At 40.1% G+C, this 18,100-nt stretch overlaps 2 protein-coding genes across 2 annotated transcripts; both read left to right on the forward strand.

The window, feature by feature from the left end:
• The first annotated feature begins 437 nt into the window (after nucleotides 1-437).
• colgalt1b (collagen beta(1-O)galactosyltransferase 1b) lies at nucleotides 438-12,184 on the forward strand. The gene is made up of 12 exons (XM_053330627.1): nucleotides 438-924; nucleotides 4,084-4,194; nucleotides 4,285-4,402; nucleotides 5,717-5,851; nucleotides 7,030-7,234; nucleotides 7,335-7,454; nucleotides 8,098-8,174; nucleotides 8,290-8,396; nucleotides 8,801-8,933; nucleotides 9,312-9,439; nucleotides 10,441-10,647; nucleotides 10,746-12,184. The coding sequence occupies exons 1-12, from the start codon at nucleotides 707-709 to the stop codon at nucleotides 11,014-11,016; spliced, it is 1,830 nt and encodes a 609-aa protein (XP_053186602.1). The 5' UTR covers nucleotides 438-706; the 3' UTR covers nucleotides 11,017-12,184.
• Nucleotides 12,185-16,160: 3,976 nt separating this feature from the next.
• Nucleotides 16,161-17,194, forward strand: LOC128375947 (nucleoredoxin-like protein 1). Its single transcript, XM_053336376.1, has 3 exons — nucleotides 16,161-16,396; nucleotides 16,509-16,598; nucleotides 16,819-17,194. Exons 1-3 carry the CDS (start codon nucleotides 16,161-16,163, stop codon nucleotides 17,192-17,194), a joined length of 702 nt encoding a protein of 233 aa, XP_053192351.1.
• Nucleotides 17,195-18,100: the final 906 nt, after the last annotated feature.

Genomic DNA, 18,100 nt, shown 5'->3' on the forward strand with positions numbered 1-18,100 from the left:
TTAGTAACTGTTCAAATGATCCAATATTTCATCAAAATCAAAGAAAGTGAAAAAGAGAAATCAAAACCAAACCAACCCACTACTTTTACTGCAATACTTTAAGAAGCCTACATTTTGCTGATACTTGTGTACTTTCACTTGAGCAGGATTGTTCATGCAGGACTTTAACTTGTAATGGAGTATTTTTACATTACTGTATTGATACTTTTACTTAGGATCTGACACCACTGCTATGTAATGTGAGTGAACCGTCCATATAAGTGTACAGTGTCTAAGTTTAATATCATACAGATTTGTGCTTGTGACCGGCCTACAGTTGACTGAACACGCCCATATCAGCTTTTACAGCTGGAGCTCTTCTTAAAGGGGAGGAAAACAAATATAACGCAAGGAAACCTAACAGTCCACTTGGCTGTCTGGGATAAGGAAGATATTTATATAGATACAATCGATTCTAACCCGAAGCAGGCCTGGATTTCCTGATATGGTTCATTTTCACCATTTAAACGAGACACAGAAAGGGTGCCGACTACAACGGTATTTTAAGAACGAGTTCCCCTTAAACGAGCCCAGACCTGCCCTTTAATACGGCCAGCTCCTCCGCCATGTATCCAATGTCGGCATAACACAACAGCGGGACCCTCAGTTTCTACATCCTTTGCGCCCTTCTCTGTCCGCCGTGTCATCAGCGAGTGTCTGTCCTGCCATGCACCGGGTCACATCGCTGCTGCCTGCCCTTCTTTTTGTTTTGCTGCCGGGCCTGAGCCAGGGGTATTTCCCCGAGGAGCGCTGGAGCCCCGAGTCTCCGCTCCTTGCTCCCCGGGTCGTCATCGCGCTGGTGTGCCGTAACTCGGCACACTCTCTGCCGGCGTTCCTAGGAGCCATCGAGCGCCTGTACTACCCGAAGGACCGCATCGCGCTGTGGTGAGTCTAATTACTGGGTACTGTTAAAATCATCTCAGGGGAGTGACACATAATTATTAAAACATTCAAAATGATTTTTAGGGGTATCTGAATTGTCATTGTAACGTCACTGTAAACTCATTGAGTGAGCATCAGAGACACGTCAAGCCTTTGCAGGAATAACAGAGGAAACTCTTATTAGTTGTGGCCAGACGGGGCCGCTGTCTTATTATCTAGATGAGAGAAAATGTATGAGGGTTTTATTTTCACTGTTAATAAACAAGACGCTGGTATATTATGAATCGAGGTTCAAGCCGCGTGGCTCAACACGCGCCGGGGTGTTTAATGGATTCAAGCCTCGGGAGTGGTGCTCTGAGGGCGGGTAACGCCAGCAGAGTCGTGCCCATGAAAAAGTTCCATTCAGTCACAGATCTTCTCTCATCGCCCCTCTGCCCTCTGCCCCACCCACCCTACACTCCTCCTACCCCTCCTTGTTTCCCCTTCCACATCTTCGTTTTGTAGGCTTTGCTGGAAACAATGTCAGTTTTGTTCAAATGCTTCGAAACTGGCACCCAAACTATCAACAAACTGTCTGTGTGAAGCTGTGTGAAATGCCTCTGATGCCGAATTTAAATCTTTCTTTTTTCTTTTTTTTTTACCTCCATGCAGCAGTTTTTTCTGGCACCCAGCCCCCAGCCCCCAGCCTTTCCAGATTATTCTTGTCTCCGCTGCGCTCACTTCCTCTTCTTATTGTGACCCTCTGGAAGGAGATGTGTTTTTTGAAGATTAGGTTTATCTTTTCATCAGCATTAAATTTCTTTGGAACCCAGTGGCTTTGTTAAGTCAATTAATGTCAGTACCCTCAAGGAGGTTTGTGTTTAATATACCTACTTAAATGTTGGTTTGAAAAATAGACATACATCACCCGTAGGCTATTGTTTGTTTGATGAAAGAGGGTGTTGTGCCTCATCTGAATGTTTAATTAAACTTTTTTTTTTTTTTTCAGAAGGAAAGTTAGGTGTCTGTGTGTCTATTTAAACAAATCAGCCTGGATGTTGAGTTTTTTCCTTTGTATTCAAGCCAAAAAAACAGCTTGAATCAAGCTGTACCCATGTGGCAGCCTGAGCTCAGTTTTCTATGTGGTTAGTTTGATCTACAACTGTATCTGCTCACCCTGTGGAAGAACAGATTTAAAGAAAAGTTTTCAAATGCCGCATGACCGATATAAACTAAGCTTCTCCGGCCACCTGTTGATACCTGTAATCATCAGCCAGACAGAATAAGATGGAATACCTGGCAAGTGGTAACATAAACACACATGTATGCAGGCTGCCTTATGTTGAGTGTGTGCTCTGCAGAGACATGCAGGAAAGATTATATCAATCCATATATCTAATGCTGTCATCCCCCCCTGCTTCTTTCATAATCGTCTCATATCCTTCAGGCATGATTCTGTTGCTTGCAATGTAAGCGATGCCAAATATTTCTTTTCCATAAACCCTTTTTTATTTACTGCCACCACTCATTCAAATCTTCACAGTAGTCAGACATGTCTGTCGAACAGATAGGAAAAGTTAGACAGATGTGGTGGTGGTGGTGGTGGTGGGGGGGGGCTAGATGAAGATGGATATGTGAGTCGGTCACATGTAGGTGCAGAGACGGCACTTGTGTGTTAAAACCCCACAGACACATGGGAAACTAACACCTGCGGCGCGCCGACTGTCACTCACTACACAACAGGGTCGGGAGTAAATCCATTTCTGTCATATTTACACATTCCTTCCCTGTCTTTCTCCCTCACCCGTTCCGTGACAAACACTAAGATTTGTTATGATAACACAGACAGCAGACGAAATGCCACTCCTCCCCATCCCAGCCCCTATTGTCTGTCTTTGTTCTTCTCTGTCCACGCCTGACATAAGTGTTGTGCAGCTCTGCTCTAATCATAGCAAGAACCTCATAGGATAGAAAGCCATAGTAGAGCTGGTCAGTGAATCAATATATTATACCATAATATAAACCTCTGTATCATCCAAAACCTGAGATATAACCGAATTCCAGACTGTCTGGGATTTGTTCATGTCGATATATATCTTAGATGTTTTCTGAGCCTATTTGAGGTTAAGAAAACGTTATAGCTTGATTAAATTAACAGATCACATCACTGTACTTGTTTGGTCGTCATATCACATTATATAATTTTGAAAGTGTCCCCTAATGCACTAAAAGCACTAATGCTGATATTGAAGTCATATACACAACTAACTGTTATTTTCAGCTCAAAATTCTCATATTTGAGAAGCTGCAACCAGCAAATATGTGCCACTTCTTGTATTTTGTACCCATATGTTGATCTGCTGTCACTGGCATGTTGATGCTGGAGTGCTGCTGCTAGTTTGAGGTTCATTTATGTGGGCTGGGTGGGCTGGGTGGGATGTGGGACTGAATTGCCATTTTGGGATGTACAAAGTTGTTTGAATCAGAATATTTGGCATTTACCTATAAAATATGACTAAAACAGTTATTCAGTTATCAAAATAGTTGATTAAGTGTATTTCGATATATTAATCAATCGTCGTAGGTCTAATCAGAAGCCGGACACAGGACACAGCATTCATGAGCCAAATGTTGCTAAAATATGCAAGTAGCTGTTAGAGTTGCTTCACCGGCCAGCCAAAAAAAACAATGGTGATCTAATGAGTAGCTGGTAACATTTGAACATTCACTAACCATTCGGCTGCTGCACAAAGAAGTTAATTTGCACCCTGGCAGACAACAATGAGGCTTCTGCTGTCTGAATGCAAGTTTGAGTGACAGAATAATAAGCCTCGGCAGATATTCATAAACAAGGCAATATCATTCACAGGGATCGCTGTGGGGCTCAAGATTTTATCAGTGGCCCAATACAGATGAATTATACAACCACAGTCACCAAGAAGCTGTTTTTCGAGCATCAGTCAGATTTTAATAAGATGTATTCAAACTCTTCTACAGATCGGTGCATTCCCTAATATAATGATATTTTAATACCAAACTGCATTTATACGCCATATATTTAACCTCCACAAGCAAAAATCACATTATTTGCACAGTTGAGACAACTGATCAAGATGCTCTATACTCAATGTTTCTCTCTCCTTCTGTTTTTTTTTTTTTTGTTTATTTAAAATCCTCCCACAGGGTGGCGACAGATCACAACATAGATAACACCACAGCCCTACTGAGAGATTGGCTCATCCAGGTGCAGAATGACTATCACTATGTGGAGTGGAGACCTGACGATGAATCCAGGTACTGTGTATAAGTTTGTGAAATAATGTGTGTGTTTGTGTGTGAGATGAGCAACATAATTAAATGGGTTTGTCTGCACATATGTCTCAGTGCCTTTGAGGATGAGGTGGGGCCTAAGCACTGGAATAACCTACGCTATGAACACGTAATGAAGCTTCGCCAGGCAGCATTGGACACAGCCCGTGAGATCTGGGCCGACTACCTCCTGGTATGTTATCATCCACTCAACAGTTTCAACAGCCTCTTCTTATTATGTAGTCGGTGCGCTGTCTCTGAAAAAGGGTCAGATGTGAGAGGAGATAAGTGTGAAGTGGGCTGCTTCATGGCACAGACTCTCTAAATATCCACCCGTCCATTGTCTGCCTGTAGAGAAATGTAGCAAAGAACTCAAGGCTCAGTCATAACACAGCAAAGTGACTTAATCCACAGCTATGACTAAAGCCGACATTTTGCATGCCTGCTCACAAATGCAGATTAAATGTTTTCATTTCCTAAAACTGATTGGAAAGAGGCACACTCTCAAATATTGTCTCTGTCATATCTAAGCCTTTCTTTGTATTTAGCAGTTTTGTTTGCTGCATATTTAAAGCAAATATGCATAATGAACCATGATGATAAAGTAAAGTAATGGTGAGGGTGGAGGTCACAGACACAACAACATTATAATGCGGTTGTTTGCAGTCAATTTATCCCTTGGTTAGTATTTTTTTTAAACTAATGAGCGTTTACTGCAGTAGAGCATAAATATTGCTATTGTTGCTATGGTTACCTGCAGTTTAAGGTACCATGTGCACCGATGTAGAGACAGTTTCACTGTTGATTTTGAGGTTTGAGGTGTCCTCGTGTACAATTTTAACCTGCACCTGACAGCCAATCAAAAATGATTTTTTTTCATGGTCGTGACATGAAATATTTAAAAAGTGGATGAAAAATATCATAAAACAAATCAGTCATCAGGAGACATGTGGGACTATGTTGTAATATAAAGACAGTAATGCCAGTTTAAGATTGACCTCATCTTTAGATTGGCAGTGGATGCTGAATGAAAACCATCTGCACAAATACACAATTATGACAATTATTATACAACATATTCTGACAAATATGCAGGGTTTTTTTTTTTTGCTGGGAGTGCTCTTTATGTATTGGAGTAGATATGTGGTTCCTGGTGAGACACACATACAGAAGGTTTAACTGTTGTTTGGCTTTGATAATGTGTTCTTCTCTGGACCCGGAGCAGCAGTTATTCTAAACACAGCCGGCGTAAAGAGCAGCCGGCTGCAAATATGACTGCAGTCTGTTGGCAACGCTTGTCTAAAATTACAGGCTGTGAGATGAGAGGGAACAGGAAGGAGCTGCTTATGCTCACAGTGCTCAATGATTAAATCATTTCACAGGGGCTTCAATCACTCATTGAGTGGCAGTGCTGTGACATTTCTGTATGTGCTTGCATGTGCAACTACAGTCTTTATGTGTGTGTGATAGTTCATTATCAATATGATGCCTTTTCTCCTGTCTGCAGGTGGCTGACTGTGACAACCTGCTCACCAATCCAGATGTGCTATGGAAACTGATGAGAGAGAATAAGACCATTGTAGCTCCCATGTTGGAGTCCAGAGCTGCGTACTCCAACTTCTGGTGCGGCATGACTTCACAGGTACTGTAGATGTTATGTTTCACCACTCACACCCACATGTCCTTCAAACTTGTGTGAAGTTAGTAAAAGATATGTTTATTTTTCAGTGTCTGCTTCATAACTTATATGAAAGGAACTCTATAAAGTTTTTAAGCCTTTCATATGTATACACACTTAGCTTCTAAGAAATGAGGAAAGCAGCTGGTATTTTGAAACAAAAAAATAGGATGACTTTTATGTGATTAGATTTTTTAATTTGCTATTAAATGTCACACTTACTTACTACACTACACCATACTATTTAGAAAAAAACCCCTAAACCATAAACTTACTATTGAATAACTACAAGTATGCGGTTTGTAATATGTGAATGTACGTGAGGGAATGTTCAAGAGTCATATCCTCTGACCTTGGTTGCCATAGCAATGTTGTGTCACTGTTATCAAAGTTACTCCTGCGTTCCCCAAAACACCTACAGCCTTCACCATCTCAAGGAGAGAAACAGTATGTCTCTCTACCAAGATGGTTGTGCTGCTTTTACTGTGACCTCAAGGCTCATGCTTGACCCTAAATGTGGAAAATTCCCATACACTTATCTTGTATAACAAAATAACCTTTATCTTGGATTGTTTTTAGTATCAGTAGATTGTATAGTGTATAACCCACGCAGTTCATTATATTATTTGATAAATCTTCTCCACTTTCTCATTCTGTCACCACCATCTTTACCAGACAGAGTTATGCTGATATAATCATGACTAAGCAAACTTTCTGCTGTGTTACATGCTGCATATTTGTACATGGTGCTTACATCCTTTAGCTGTCTGTGATCTTTTTCTGTCTACATAGGATGCCTACAATTACTCATCGTAAAAATCAGGGCAGTGTCCAAGAAGAGCAAGAAACATTCTCCAAACAAGCGCTTGCCTCTATGATTTCTTTACAGAAAATCTTATCTAATTTTATTCAACAGTTAAAAAGCAGTTAATAAGCCAATAACTCACAAAGGTAGTCACTTCCAATTTTTTAGACATTCACATTCAAAGTTACGTTATTTTTAGTAATTTGGTAGTAAAATATGGATGTGTGTAAAGTATATTGGGGAAGCAACCATGTCTCAGTCAAATTGCTCAAATTAAGCTCCCCCTGACATCAAAACAAGCTGGATGAAGTGTTGTAATTGTTTGTGTGCACCATAGGGTTACTACAAGCGAACACCAGCCTACATGCCCATCCGTAAGCAGGAGCGCCTCGGCTGTTTCGCTGTACCGATGGTCCATTCAACCTACCTGGTGGACCTGCGGAAAGAAGCCTCTCGTCAGCTGGCTTTTTATCCACCGCACACAGAGTACAGCTGGCCCCTGGATGATGTCATTGTCTTTGCCTACTCAGCTCGCATGGCAGGTGGGACAAATGGAGCAGAAGTTGACTTGTCATCAAAAGGGCTGGTTAATTGTCTAGTTAAATGTGTGAGCATGTTTTGTCTATCTTTTATCCTTCTCAGATGTGCAGATGTATGTTTGCAACAAAGAACCGTATGGCTATTTCCCAGCACCTATGCGTTCCCATGCTACTCTGCAGGATGAAGCAGAGAGTTTCTTGCACACTCAGCTTGAGATCATGGGTGAGTCCAGATGCTTAACTGTGCTCAGATAGATTTGAATTATTTGATTATATTCTGCTGTTTTAGGAAAAGCAGTTTCTCATGATCTAACACCTAAATAAATATTAGTCTGTGATTAAGACCTCATCATATCTCATTGCACTGGAAGATTTTTGATTTGTAAGAGTATGACTTTCTGTGCCCATTATGAAAAAGCATCACAGGTTCCCTGAAAGTAGCCTGAAGTGATAACATTATGAGATGTAGAGTTACAATCTTCCACATAGAAATACAACATATTGTATGCTTCTGATAAAACAACAAAATCTGCTGTATACATTTTATATTATTTGTAGAGCAGATGTGGTGTGTAGATTTTATGTTATCAGATTGAAGGTTTGGTCCTATTGAAAGTCTTTTGATGAACATCACTGAGTCACATTGTGTCTTTTGAAACCTACTAAATTTATAATAATAAAAAAATGTCATTATATATACTCTGATTTTGCTAAATTCTACTATGTGAGATTAAAACAGCAGTGAAACTGTGATTCATTTTAGAGCTTTGGGAAACTCATGAGGATCCCTGGACCACATTTTGGGAACCCCTGTTGTAAAACATTACAGATTCTCTTTGTAACCCTCCTCCATTTTTCTTTGAAAGTGAATAATTCTCCGTTGGAGCCCTCCAGCTTCCTGTCTCTTCCTCCCAAGCAGCCAAACAAGATGGGCTTTGATGAGGTACAAACAGTCTCTCTCTCTCTCTCTCTCTCTCTCTCTCTCTCTCCCCCTCTCCCCCTCTCTCTGTCTCTCAGAGTAAGCATGTGTTTGAGGTTTTGCGTTTTTGTGCACCCAGGTGTTTATGATAAATCTGGTGCGGAGAACTGATCGTCGTGATCGAATGCTGAGAGCGCTGTATGAGCAGGAGATCAGCTGTAAGGTTGTTGCTGCTGTGGATGGCAAGTACGTTTCTCATCGTCTTCCTCCCCCAGCGCCTGTGAATTCCTGATTTGTGCCTCTGCAATATGCGATGTAGATTGATGGACGGAAGCAGGGCTCAGACTAACAACCACATGAAAAGTAGCAGGGTGCATGCTGTCATTTAAAGACTCACTGAAACACATCATTTTAGCTTGCCTGGGAGGAAGGTCCACTCCAATCTCTGTGCACAGTAGGAAATGTTATTGTTAGTGTGTGTCATATTTTACATAATAGATTGTGGGGTTTTTTAAACAGCGACAATGAGTAGCACCTGCATGGCCTGTGTGTTTTTGTGTGCATCATTTGTATTCATCCCATCATTTACATCCCTGTAATTTATTTTTTCCATCTATAATATCTTTGTTTATCCCCTCTCCCACCCTCAGAGCTCTGAACACGTCTGACATAGACGCCATGGGGATTAAGATGCTACCAGGTTACAAAGACCCTTATCATGGTCGACCCCTGACCAAGGGTGAACTGGGCTGTTTCCTCTCTCATTACAACATCTGGAAGGAGGTGAGGAGCTCGATCAGGCCTCTGGGTTTGCCAGTAGATAACATTTATTGTTGAAAAACACAGTGACTATCTGTGTAAGTAAAGGCAGTTTGGTGGAAGTAATTGCTTTGTTTTATTTATGTTTCAATAAATGTACTAGCCTTTTATGAAATAACTTGCTGTTGTGCATGAGAAATCTGAGGATTGCTCCATTTTAGTGTATCTACAGTTTAGTTTTATCAAGTGGAAATTAACTGTTGTTTCCATTTTGCATTGCAGTATTTTAAAACTGTAATTGTGTTATTTTTTGGATTAAAAATACCACCATATTTACGTATACCACATTAAACAAATGAATGCAACAAGAAATGAAAAAGTTATACGTGTGTGTATGTTTAGATAGTAGATCGTGGTCTACACACTTCCCTGGTCATAGAAGACGACCTCCGCTTTGAGGTATTCTTCAAACGACGTCTCCAGGCACTGCTGCAGCAGGTGACGACACACAAGCTCGACTGGGATCTCATGTGAGTGCTGCTTCAGTGAACAGAATGAAAACACAGTGTAGTAAACAGAGAGGATTATTGTCCTCCCACAATGAAATCCGTCCATCTGTCACACATGATATCTCAGACACCACTGATCAGACACTGGAAACACTTGTGGGAATAATGCATCTTAGCATCGCTCTACTAAGCTCTGTGCTCCAGCTTTTTCACATTCACAGCGGTTTAACCAAGAAGGAACTGTCATATTACAGCAAAGTGGAAGGAGCTATTCTTGACATTCAGAAAGTAGTTTTCGCAAAGACGAAGCAAGGTGACTGACAGTTAATGCACTTCCAAGGCTTGGATGGACCTCCCTATTTAATCATCAATACAGAAGACAAGCAGCTGTGTTAAACCTGCAGTGCAGAACTTTTACATGTAAATGAATGTCCGTTACACAACAGTTTGCACTACAGGCTTCTGCCGGCTGAGCCAGTTACCAGTTAATTCCAGTTACCTTTCTGCTAATGTGAGTTTGGATGAAATAATTCAACTATGTGGGTCTTCTAGACTTTCCAAATGTTATCAGAACAAATGGATTATCCTTCTTTTTACAGCCACAACAGTAGCGCCAGAGTAGGCTTTGGCTGAGCCTAGTAAGTAAACATGTCGACAGTGTTCTTGTTGTTATTCTCTCTGCCAGAAGGGGGAGGCAACTGTCAAACAGGCTGCCTTTAAAAAATATCCAATTATTTGACTAAAAAGTCTATAGTTGTATAAATTATACATAAAAATGTAAGGACGGACATTCAGTTACTGACTTAAATTTCTCCCTCATGCATGACAAAGTCCATCATATACTGCATATGGAGGTTACATTGATGGCACCGTCACAGTACACAGTGACTATCATGTGTGTTCAGGATGAAATGAACTGATTTCAGTCCAAAGTTTCACTTATATAAATCCTGGTGTGAATTGCCCTCAGGATATTTTGTATCCGTGGTATTTATTGTCTTTCCTAATTTTCACGCTAACAGTTACATTGGACGCAAGCGAATGCAGGTGGACCATCCAGAGAAGTCTGTACCAAACATCCACAACCTAGTAGAGGCTGACTACTCCTACTGGACATTAGGCTACATGTTGTCATTACAAGGAGCGCAGAAGCTCCTCAGGGCCGAGCCTATGACCAAGATGCTTCCTGTTGATGAGTTCCTTCCTGTCATGTATGACAAACATCCGATGTGAGTATAACCCTTCTCCTCTGCTTCTTCTTTTTTATTTCTGTCCTGTGGCGTCTTTGTTAACCTAATCACATCCCCCCATTAATTTCACTCATCAGTTCAAAGTACATGGACCACTTTGAGCATCGGGACCTGCGTGCATTTTCCGCCGAGCCCCTCCTGGTATATCCAACCCATTACACAGGAGACGCAGGCTACATCAGTGACACTGAAACATCAGTAGTCTGGGACAACGAGACGGTGAAAACTGACTGGGACCGTGCCAAGTCGAGGAAAACTCAAGAGCAGGAGGAGCTGAGCTTTGAGGCCAAAAACTCTGACGTACTGCAGTCTGAACTGGAGAACTGGAGCGCACGGGATGAGCTGTGATGAAGAACAGAGGACATGAGGAGGAGGGAGAGAGAACAAAGCTGTGATATTAGGGGAAATGGATAAGTGGGAGGGACTTAACAGCATGCAAGTGAAGAGGTAGGACAGGCAGAGTAGATGGACAAATGAAGTGCTCTTCCTCAAACATTTCTCTCTTCACTGTTTGACCTTTCTCCTCAGTGATGAGGTTAGATGAAGAGTACACTCTTGAAGAGTAAGCTAGCAGCTTTTTTTAATTTATTGCATCCAACGCACATCCAGTGACTGTAGCCTGGTCCATTGTTTTTAATTTAAATTTGCCCAGACTCACCTTGTAGAATATCAAATATAAATTCCCTAATAAATTTGAGTGCATTTGCCAAACAAAAAAGAAGCCGCTATTAACCACTTCACATGTACAAAATGTCACCTAATTATAAGTTAAAGCTGCAGTATGTTTTGAGTAAAAACAAAATGGGATGAGTTACAAAAAGCTGAAAAGCTCTAATTGAAGAAGACAGTATCAGTAAAGTGTTACCATTGCTATACCCCACAATATTTTTTCAGTATTAAACACATAGTATGTCATTTCTGCCTCTAAGGGTCTCTTAAGCTAAACAGTAACAAAAGACAAATGATTACGTTGTTAAATGGCAGAATCATGGGAGCTGTAATCATCGTTAAACAACAACCTTTGCCAAAGACAACCAATCTGACATGACTCAGACAGAAGATCTTCTTGGGTCATTTAGTTCACCTGTAAGTTTGCACTTTATAGGGACAGCTTCAGCAACAGAAAGCGCAGCAAACAGCACCAAATAATCGTTCTCCATCACGAGTGAGAAATACTAACAGTAGTAAAAAATAGAGTGGCTTGCTAGCTAGTTCGTTGAGTTCCTTCCTCAGTCTCTGATGTATCATCTGGTCTTTCCTGTGTTTCTGTAGAAGTTATAGCAAGTAGAGGGGGTAAAGAGAATGTGATGCCATTGACATGCGACCTAAAGAAACAGACTTTTACCTTGATTAAAGTTGCGGGATTTGAGACATTTGAGATAATTTAAGTTCACAACTCAACAAAATATATATGTTTAATTGGTTTTAGGTATTTTAATGTGGAAAACATATTATGTCTAAAAGGAAGCCTGTTGCATGTTTACTGGTAGTGATGAGATTATCCTTTAATGTACAAGAACAAAAACAAAACAAAAATATTTAGAAGATTTTCACTCATCTTTCGATCCTTAAGACTTATCCTGCAACTCCTTCGTTGGGAGCCACTACTCTATCCTCTTCTCCTCTAGTGACTCTCAGCTTCCTGCTGTAGTTTAGCTCCAAGTAGCCAGTGTGTTATTTATTATATGTTGGATATGGTTATTACTTAACCTTACTTTTTTTTAAACTCATGAATGTATCGGTGTGTTTCATTTGTTGTGAAAACATTGCACACTCTGACAGCAGCAATACATTGGTTTAGTGTTGTTTCCTCTACACGATGCAGTTTTAACTCAAACTTTTGTTACATTTTGTTTGTTGAACATCAGAAAAACAAATCAATATAGATTTTAAGTAACTATTCATGTTTTGTCTCTCTTCTAAGTTTACAAACTAAGTCTTTTTTTTTTTACCAAAGAAAAAATAAAAACCTTTATAATTAAAGGCTTGTTTGGTTGTGGTGTTTTGTATTGTGTATTATATATATATAACATAGCTCAGGCTAAAAGGAGATACACAGTGCCTTACAGCTCAGTTAAAACTATATGGTAGCACTAACACTACAAATTGTGGGTTCATTTCTAGCCAAAGCTATAGTGGCGCAAAGATCAGAATTGCTTCCTTTATTTGGCACACAATAGTTATTTATTTCAGTCATTTATTTTATAATTAGTGCCTGCTCATGTTTGCCTGCCCTGTGAGAACATAATGGTCAGTTTGGGCAGCAGCAGACCGCCATCACTCTTTCTTCCCTGTTTACACTGACCATCTCCTCATCGTTTATCTGTGATACATGACTGCACCATGCTATTTGCATTACACAAAGAGTTTGTGATGTATTTTGCAACTACTGGAAGAGAAAGTGACTGTGTGTGTGTGTGTGTGTGTACATGTACAGCATGAGAGCAGACTGTGACTACAATAACTTTGTGCAGAAATCCTCACCACTCAGTTGGTTGTCCCGGAGGACTGACGAGATGAAGAGCTTTGGCGTGTGTCTGTGTGTTTGCACACGTGTCCACAGTACACTGATGTTTATTATGCGAGAAAAAGCCCTGTGTGTGTGTGTGTGTGATTGTGTGTACAACCACGTGCCATCGCACACGTCTGTGTGACTCAGACTAATCCTTTTAGATCTCTCCCTCTCTCTCCCTCACCCCACCTCTATATTTACTTCACCCCTCTCTCTGAGATTAAGCCAGGTATTTTCTGCAAGAGCCTCCACAGATCAATAGCCACTTTTCTACAGTAGCACCTGCTGGGGTTTACTAGCAGCAAGCTTGACTCAAGCTATCGACTTTCTCAGTTCATTTCCTCGACGCTCTGCATCCCAGCTGTCAAATCACCTTGATGACAGGATGCAAAAGAATCATTATTATGCTCTGAGGGGTAAATAAATGACATGCAGTAATTAGTAAGACTCCAACTAGCACCTATTGGCTATGACGGGAAGGTTGAGTCAGGTTAGGAGGGATCGCTTGATGCTGAAATAAAATCTCTCTTTGTTTCTTTATTTGTTTCTCTTCACCACTTGACCTAAATGTCAGCCATCCTTCTGCAATCCAATTTGTCTTGTATCTTCATCCTTCCGCCCTCCCTTCTTCTCTTGAAGTAATAAGATTGCTGTACTTGAGCTGGAGTTTTTAGGGACCACACACACACACACACACACACACACACACACATACACAAACACACACACACACACACACACACAGACACACACACACACACACACACACACACACACACACACACACACACACACACACACACACACACACACACACACACACAGGAACAGGAACAACCTCTTCCCCTGAATTACAGGACAGCCACACCTACAGCTATCTGTAATCTCCCTTGGTAGACCACAGAGTACAGGTTGAGCATATCGCAGAGAGAAGGGGGGAAGAGGCAGTGAAATGTGTTACTAAAATAACAACTTCACAGGATTCAAAGGAAAAAAGTGGAGGAGGAACTGAGGAAGAAAACAAATCAAAGAAATAATACAATGGCTTGCGAGAGAAACTCGGAATATATTTGAGTCAAGGAGTTTCAAGGTGAGGTAAATTACTTTTGTATATTCAGCTGCCACAGCACGTACCAAGATTGATGGCCTATTAAATTAGCTACTAACAAAACAAGGCAGTGTTGCTAGTATATATCAGGTGCAATCGATGAGCTTCAAATAGTGAACTGGATGGTTGTGAAATAACTTTTCCAAATCTAGGATTTAAGTTCTGACCTTTCTGAGACTTACAGTAAATCCTCTTTTTTCCCAGGTAAGGTCCAATGCTGCTCAATTTCAAACATATTTCTTCTACTTCAGCCTTGGAAGTTTCAATCCAGAGTTGTAGTCTCAAATAGATCTGGCACAGCTCAAAGCCACAGAGCCAAATCTAATTTGTGAGGTTATCGCTGTCAATTCACAGCCTGCAGCAGCTGCTGCAACAGTGAAATACAGGGTGGCCGAGACAGATAAAGCACATTTCTGAGCTGTTGAGCCTGATCTTTATTTCTATATCTGAAATTTATTTCTTATGTGGTTCTTTGTTCTGAGCCGTAAGTCTGCTCTTGGAAAACATGATCTCATAAATGTCTTGTTCATCCTGATTCTGAAGGGCAGGCTGGGCTGCTAAGTTTTACTTTAGATTATGGTAACTATAATGTACAAAAACTTATGTAGCCTATACAAACTGTGTGTCCTTCTTCAGACAGCAACACAAAAAATTAACACCAATCATTCACTATGCAGGATCAGTTAAAGGGAGAATCCACCCAAAACACTATATCGGCTGTTAAAATGAAAAGACTGTTTGATCCTTTGATAATTATTGATACAGAAAGTCATTAAGACATTTTAAGCAGAAATGCTTCAAAAGCAGCGTTTAATTTTTCTAAATGATAGACAATAACTTGTGGTGCCAGTTACTCAGAGTGCTTTTCTGGACTTATGCAAAATTATCACACGGTTTGGTTATAGTTTTTACCAGAGATTTCAGCAGCATTTCACAATCTTGAATCATGATGAATCATGTGGGCTCAGTTGTCAACCTCATGTCAACCTTACAGTTAAGGGGTCACAAGATCAGCCTGAGGAGATATATATATAAAGGGATGAGAAAGAAAAAGATCACAGTCTCTTAAATGAATAACACAAAATTATGTTTATTATTTCTGATCTTTCTTGAACTAAAAACAAGAAAAGAAAACTTTCATCTCTTCAGGCCTCGAAAAAATCCTTCAAATGAACTATTACAATATGGCTATGGTTTCTCTACTGCACCGAAAATGATGTGTTTCATGTGAAGAGTGCCTAATATTAGAAGAAGCACTGGATGCCTACAATGCATAATTGTGATAAAAAACAATAAGTTCACTTATTAAAGATGAAACACTAAATAATGATCATTTAACACGTGTTTTCCATGTGTTTATGACACAGTAAATGCATACATTAGAAGGAATTTCAAATAACAATGTGTATTGTAGGCATTTAGGCATTGAAAATAGTCATGCATCATGTTGCAATTAAAACATAATTCCTGTGTTTTTATAACTGTGACAGACTGTATCAGCAATCTCTGTTTTCTCACTTTGGGGAACATGATTTATTTTCTCAAATGTATAGATCACAGCTGTGTGCAACAACTTCACACTGGTTCTCTTTGTGTTGCTGAAGGTCATTTTGTGAAATATAGCAAATCACTAATGTAAAATAATTGTCCTGAGGCTGCTCTGAAAATCTCAGATGATCTCTGGATGATATTGAACAGTGTCTCAGACTTTTTTATCTGACTGTGGATTTTCCTTTGGTGGTAGACTTCTTGAATGCAGATGATGTACTGCACTGACCATGATAAGAATGAAACATGTAACTTATCTGTGTTTTAACACCTCTTCTCTCCAGAGTGGGCTTTTAAACCCTTTCCAACTGCTCTCATATCATCATGGTGGACCTGTTCCTAAACCGTGTTCTGGTGGAGAACAACTGGGACCAGGATGAGCTCAACACAGAGCGCGAGATCATCGGGATCCTTGAAAACCGGATAGTGTTGCTCCTCTTTGCATCTACTGACAACGAAAAGTGCCAGGAGTTTCTACCCATTGTGAATGATTTTTTTAAGAGACTGAAAGATCCAGCTTATATTGAATACCCGAAACTGCTCACTCTCATCTACATTAGGTATCTATCTTTCCGTCCCTTTATCTCTTTGATGCACATATGTGACTGGATAACCCCACAATCACACTGTTTTATCATTCATAAGATTTCCATTTCCATCTCCTCTCTCCAGCTTGGACCAATCAGAGGAGCAGCAGGAAAGATCCCTCAAAGAGATGCACAAAAAGGTTCTGTTTTTGGCCTTTGAGGACCCATACAGGAAGTAGGTGAATAGAGGAAGATAGATAATTCTCTTTTTTGAGTTTTTCTAAATATATATGTATTGTTAATCTTAGTGTGTGCTTCTAAATCTAAAGCTTGGGCTGTATGTCCTTTAAAGTACACTAATATCATGCACAGTCAAGACAAAATATAACAATTCTAATAGTTGATATATGAATAGGGCACAATGTCATACCTGTGTGTGTTTGTCTGTTTTTCAGGGAACTTCAGGCCATGTTTAAAGTGAAAGATGTGCCAACAGTTGTGGTCCTTCGTCCTGATGGCTCCGTCCTCTCTCCAAATGCTGTGCAGGAGATCTGTTCTTTCGGTTTAGACTGTTTCAGTAATTGGCAGGAGTCGGCAGAGGTGGTTGAGAGGACCTTCATGCTCAATGAGGAGTTTGACAACCTAAATATGCGCACTGCCACTGACCCCGTGAAGAGACTCAAATACAAGACAGAGGATGACAAGAGGAAAAAGAGATGGTGGAAGTTATGGGTGAAGGGAAAAGATCAATATGAAGTGGAGGAAGAGAAAGAGGAAGCATGGGATACAAAGAGTAAGGAGAGAGATAAAGGGACATGGAGGAAAAGATGAGGAAAAGGAATGAAAGGGAAATAGTATACATATATATAAAAGGCAAAACCTTGTTGATCTTGAGCCCATCTAGTCATTGTCTTCACGTCTTCAAGTCCAGCCTCTTAAAAACTGCATTTATGGTTACTAATAATGCAGCCGCTTCACATGCTCTTCAGGAAATATTTATCTGCCTGCAATGGCAAGTACAATATCTCTTAAAGAATGCTCAGTGAACAGAGCTCCTCTGCTGTGTTGCTGTCAGTAAAGTGTAGAGGCATGTAGAAGCATAACAAAGAGACAGGCTCCTGGCCTTCCTGCACCAAACACATACAATTTTGGAAGGGATGACACAAAACTGAGTTGACTTATAAGAAAATGTTATTATTAATACTAATATCTATATATATATTGATATATATATATATCATATATATTTTGCTCTGCTATTATTATACAATGAGTGTATTATAACTATGTTTAAAATATGATCATTCTTTTGAGCTCTTACCAACCCATCAACGAATGACTGACTCTCAATGTATATACGTTTTTGCTGCCAGTCACTGATTATAAGTTTTAAAAAAAGTTTTCAAATGGTGTGCACAGAAACATACACTACATGCCTCAAACTATTTCACTGGAATGTGAAACCTACCGTACCACATGGTACCTGGATGGTAAAGACGGTTGAACATCTGGAACTTAGAGAGCAAAACAGAACTAAAAGGAAAGTGAATATTGTGCTCACATCTGGATTGAATGTTCTTGATGCTCCATGTCTGCTGGGTGTGTGTGTGTCATTCAGCCTGTTCTGTAGTTTTAAATTGATTTCAGGTGCTGGCGCCTGCTCCTGTATATATGAGCTTCAAATTTGAAATGAAAATTGTGTTTGTGTACATGTTCTTTATTTTTTTAGCGTTACTT

This window comes from Scomber japonicus, chromosome 2, assembly GCF_027409825.1.
Source record: "Scomber japonicus isolate fScoJap1 chromosome 2, fScoJap1.pri, whole genome shotgun sequence".
Classification (NCBI taxonomy): domain Eukaryota; kingdom Metazoa; phylum Chordata; class Actinopteri; order Scombriformes; family Scombridae; genus Scomber; species Scomber japonicus.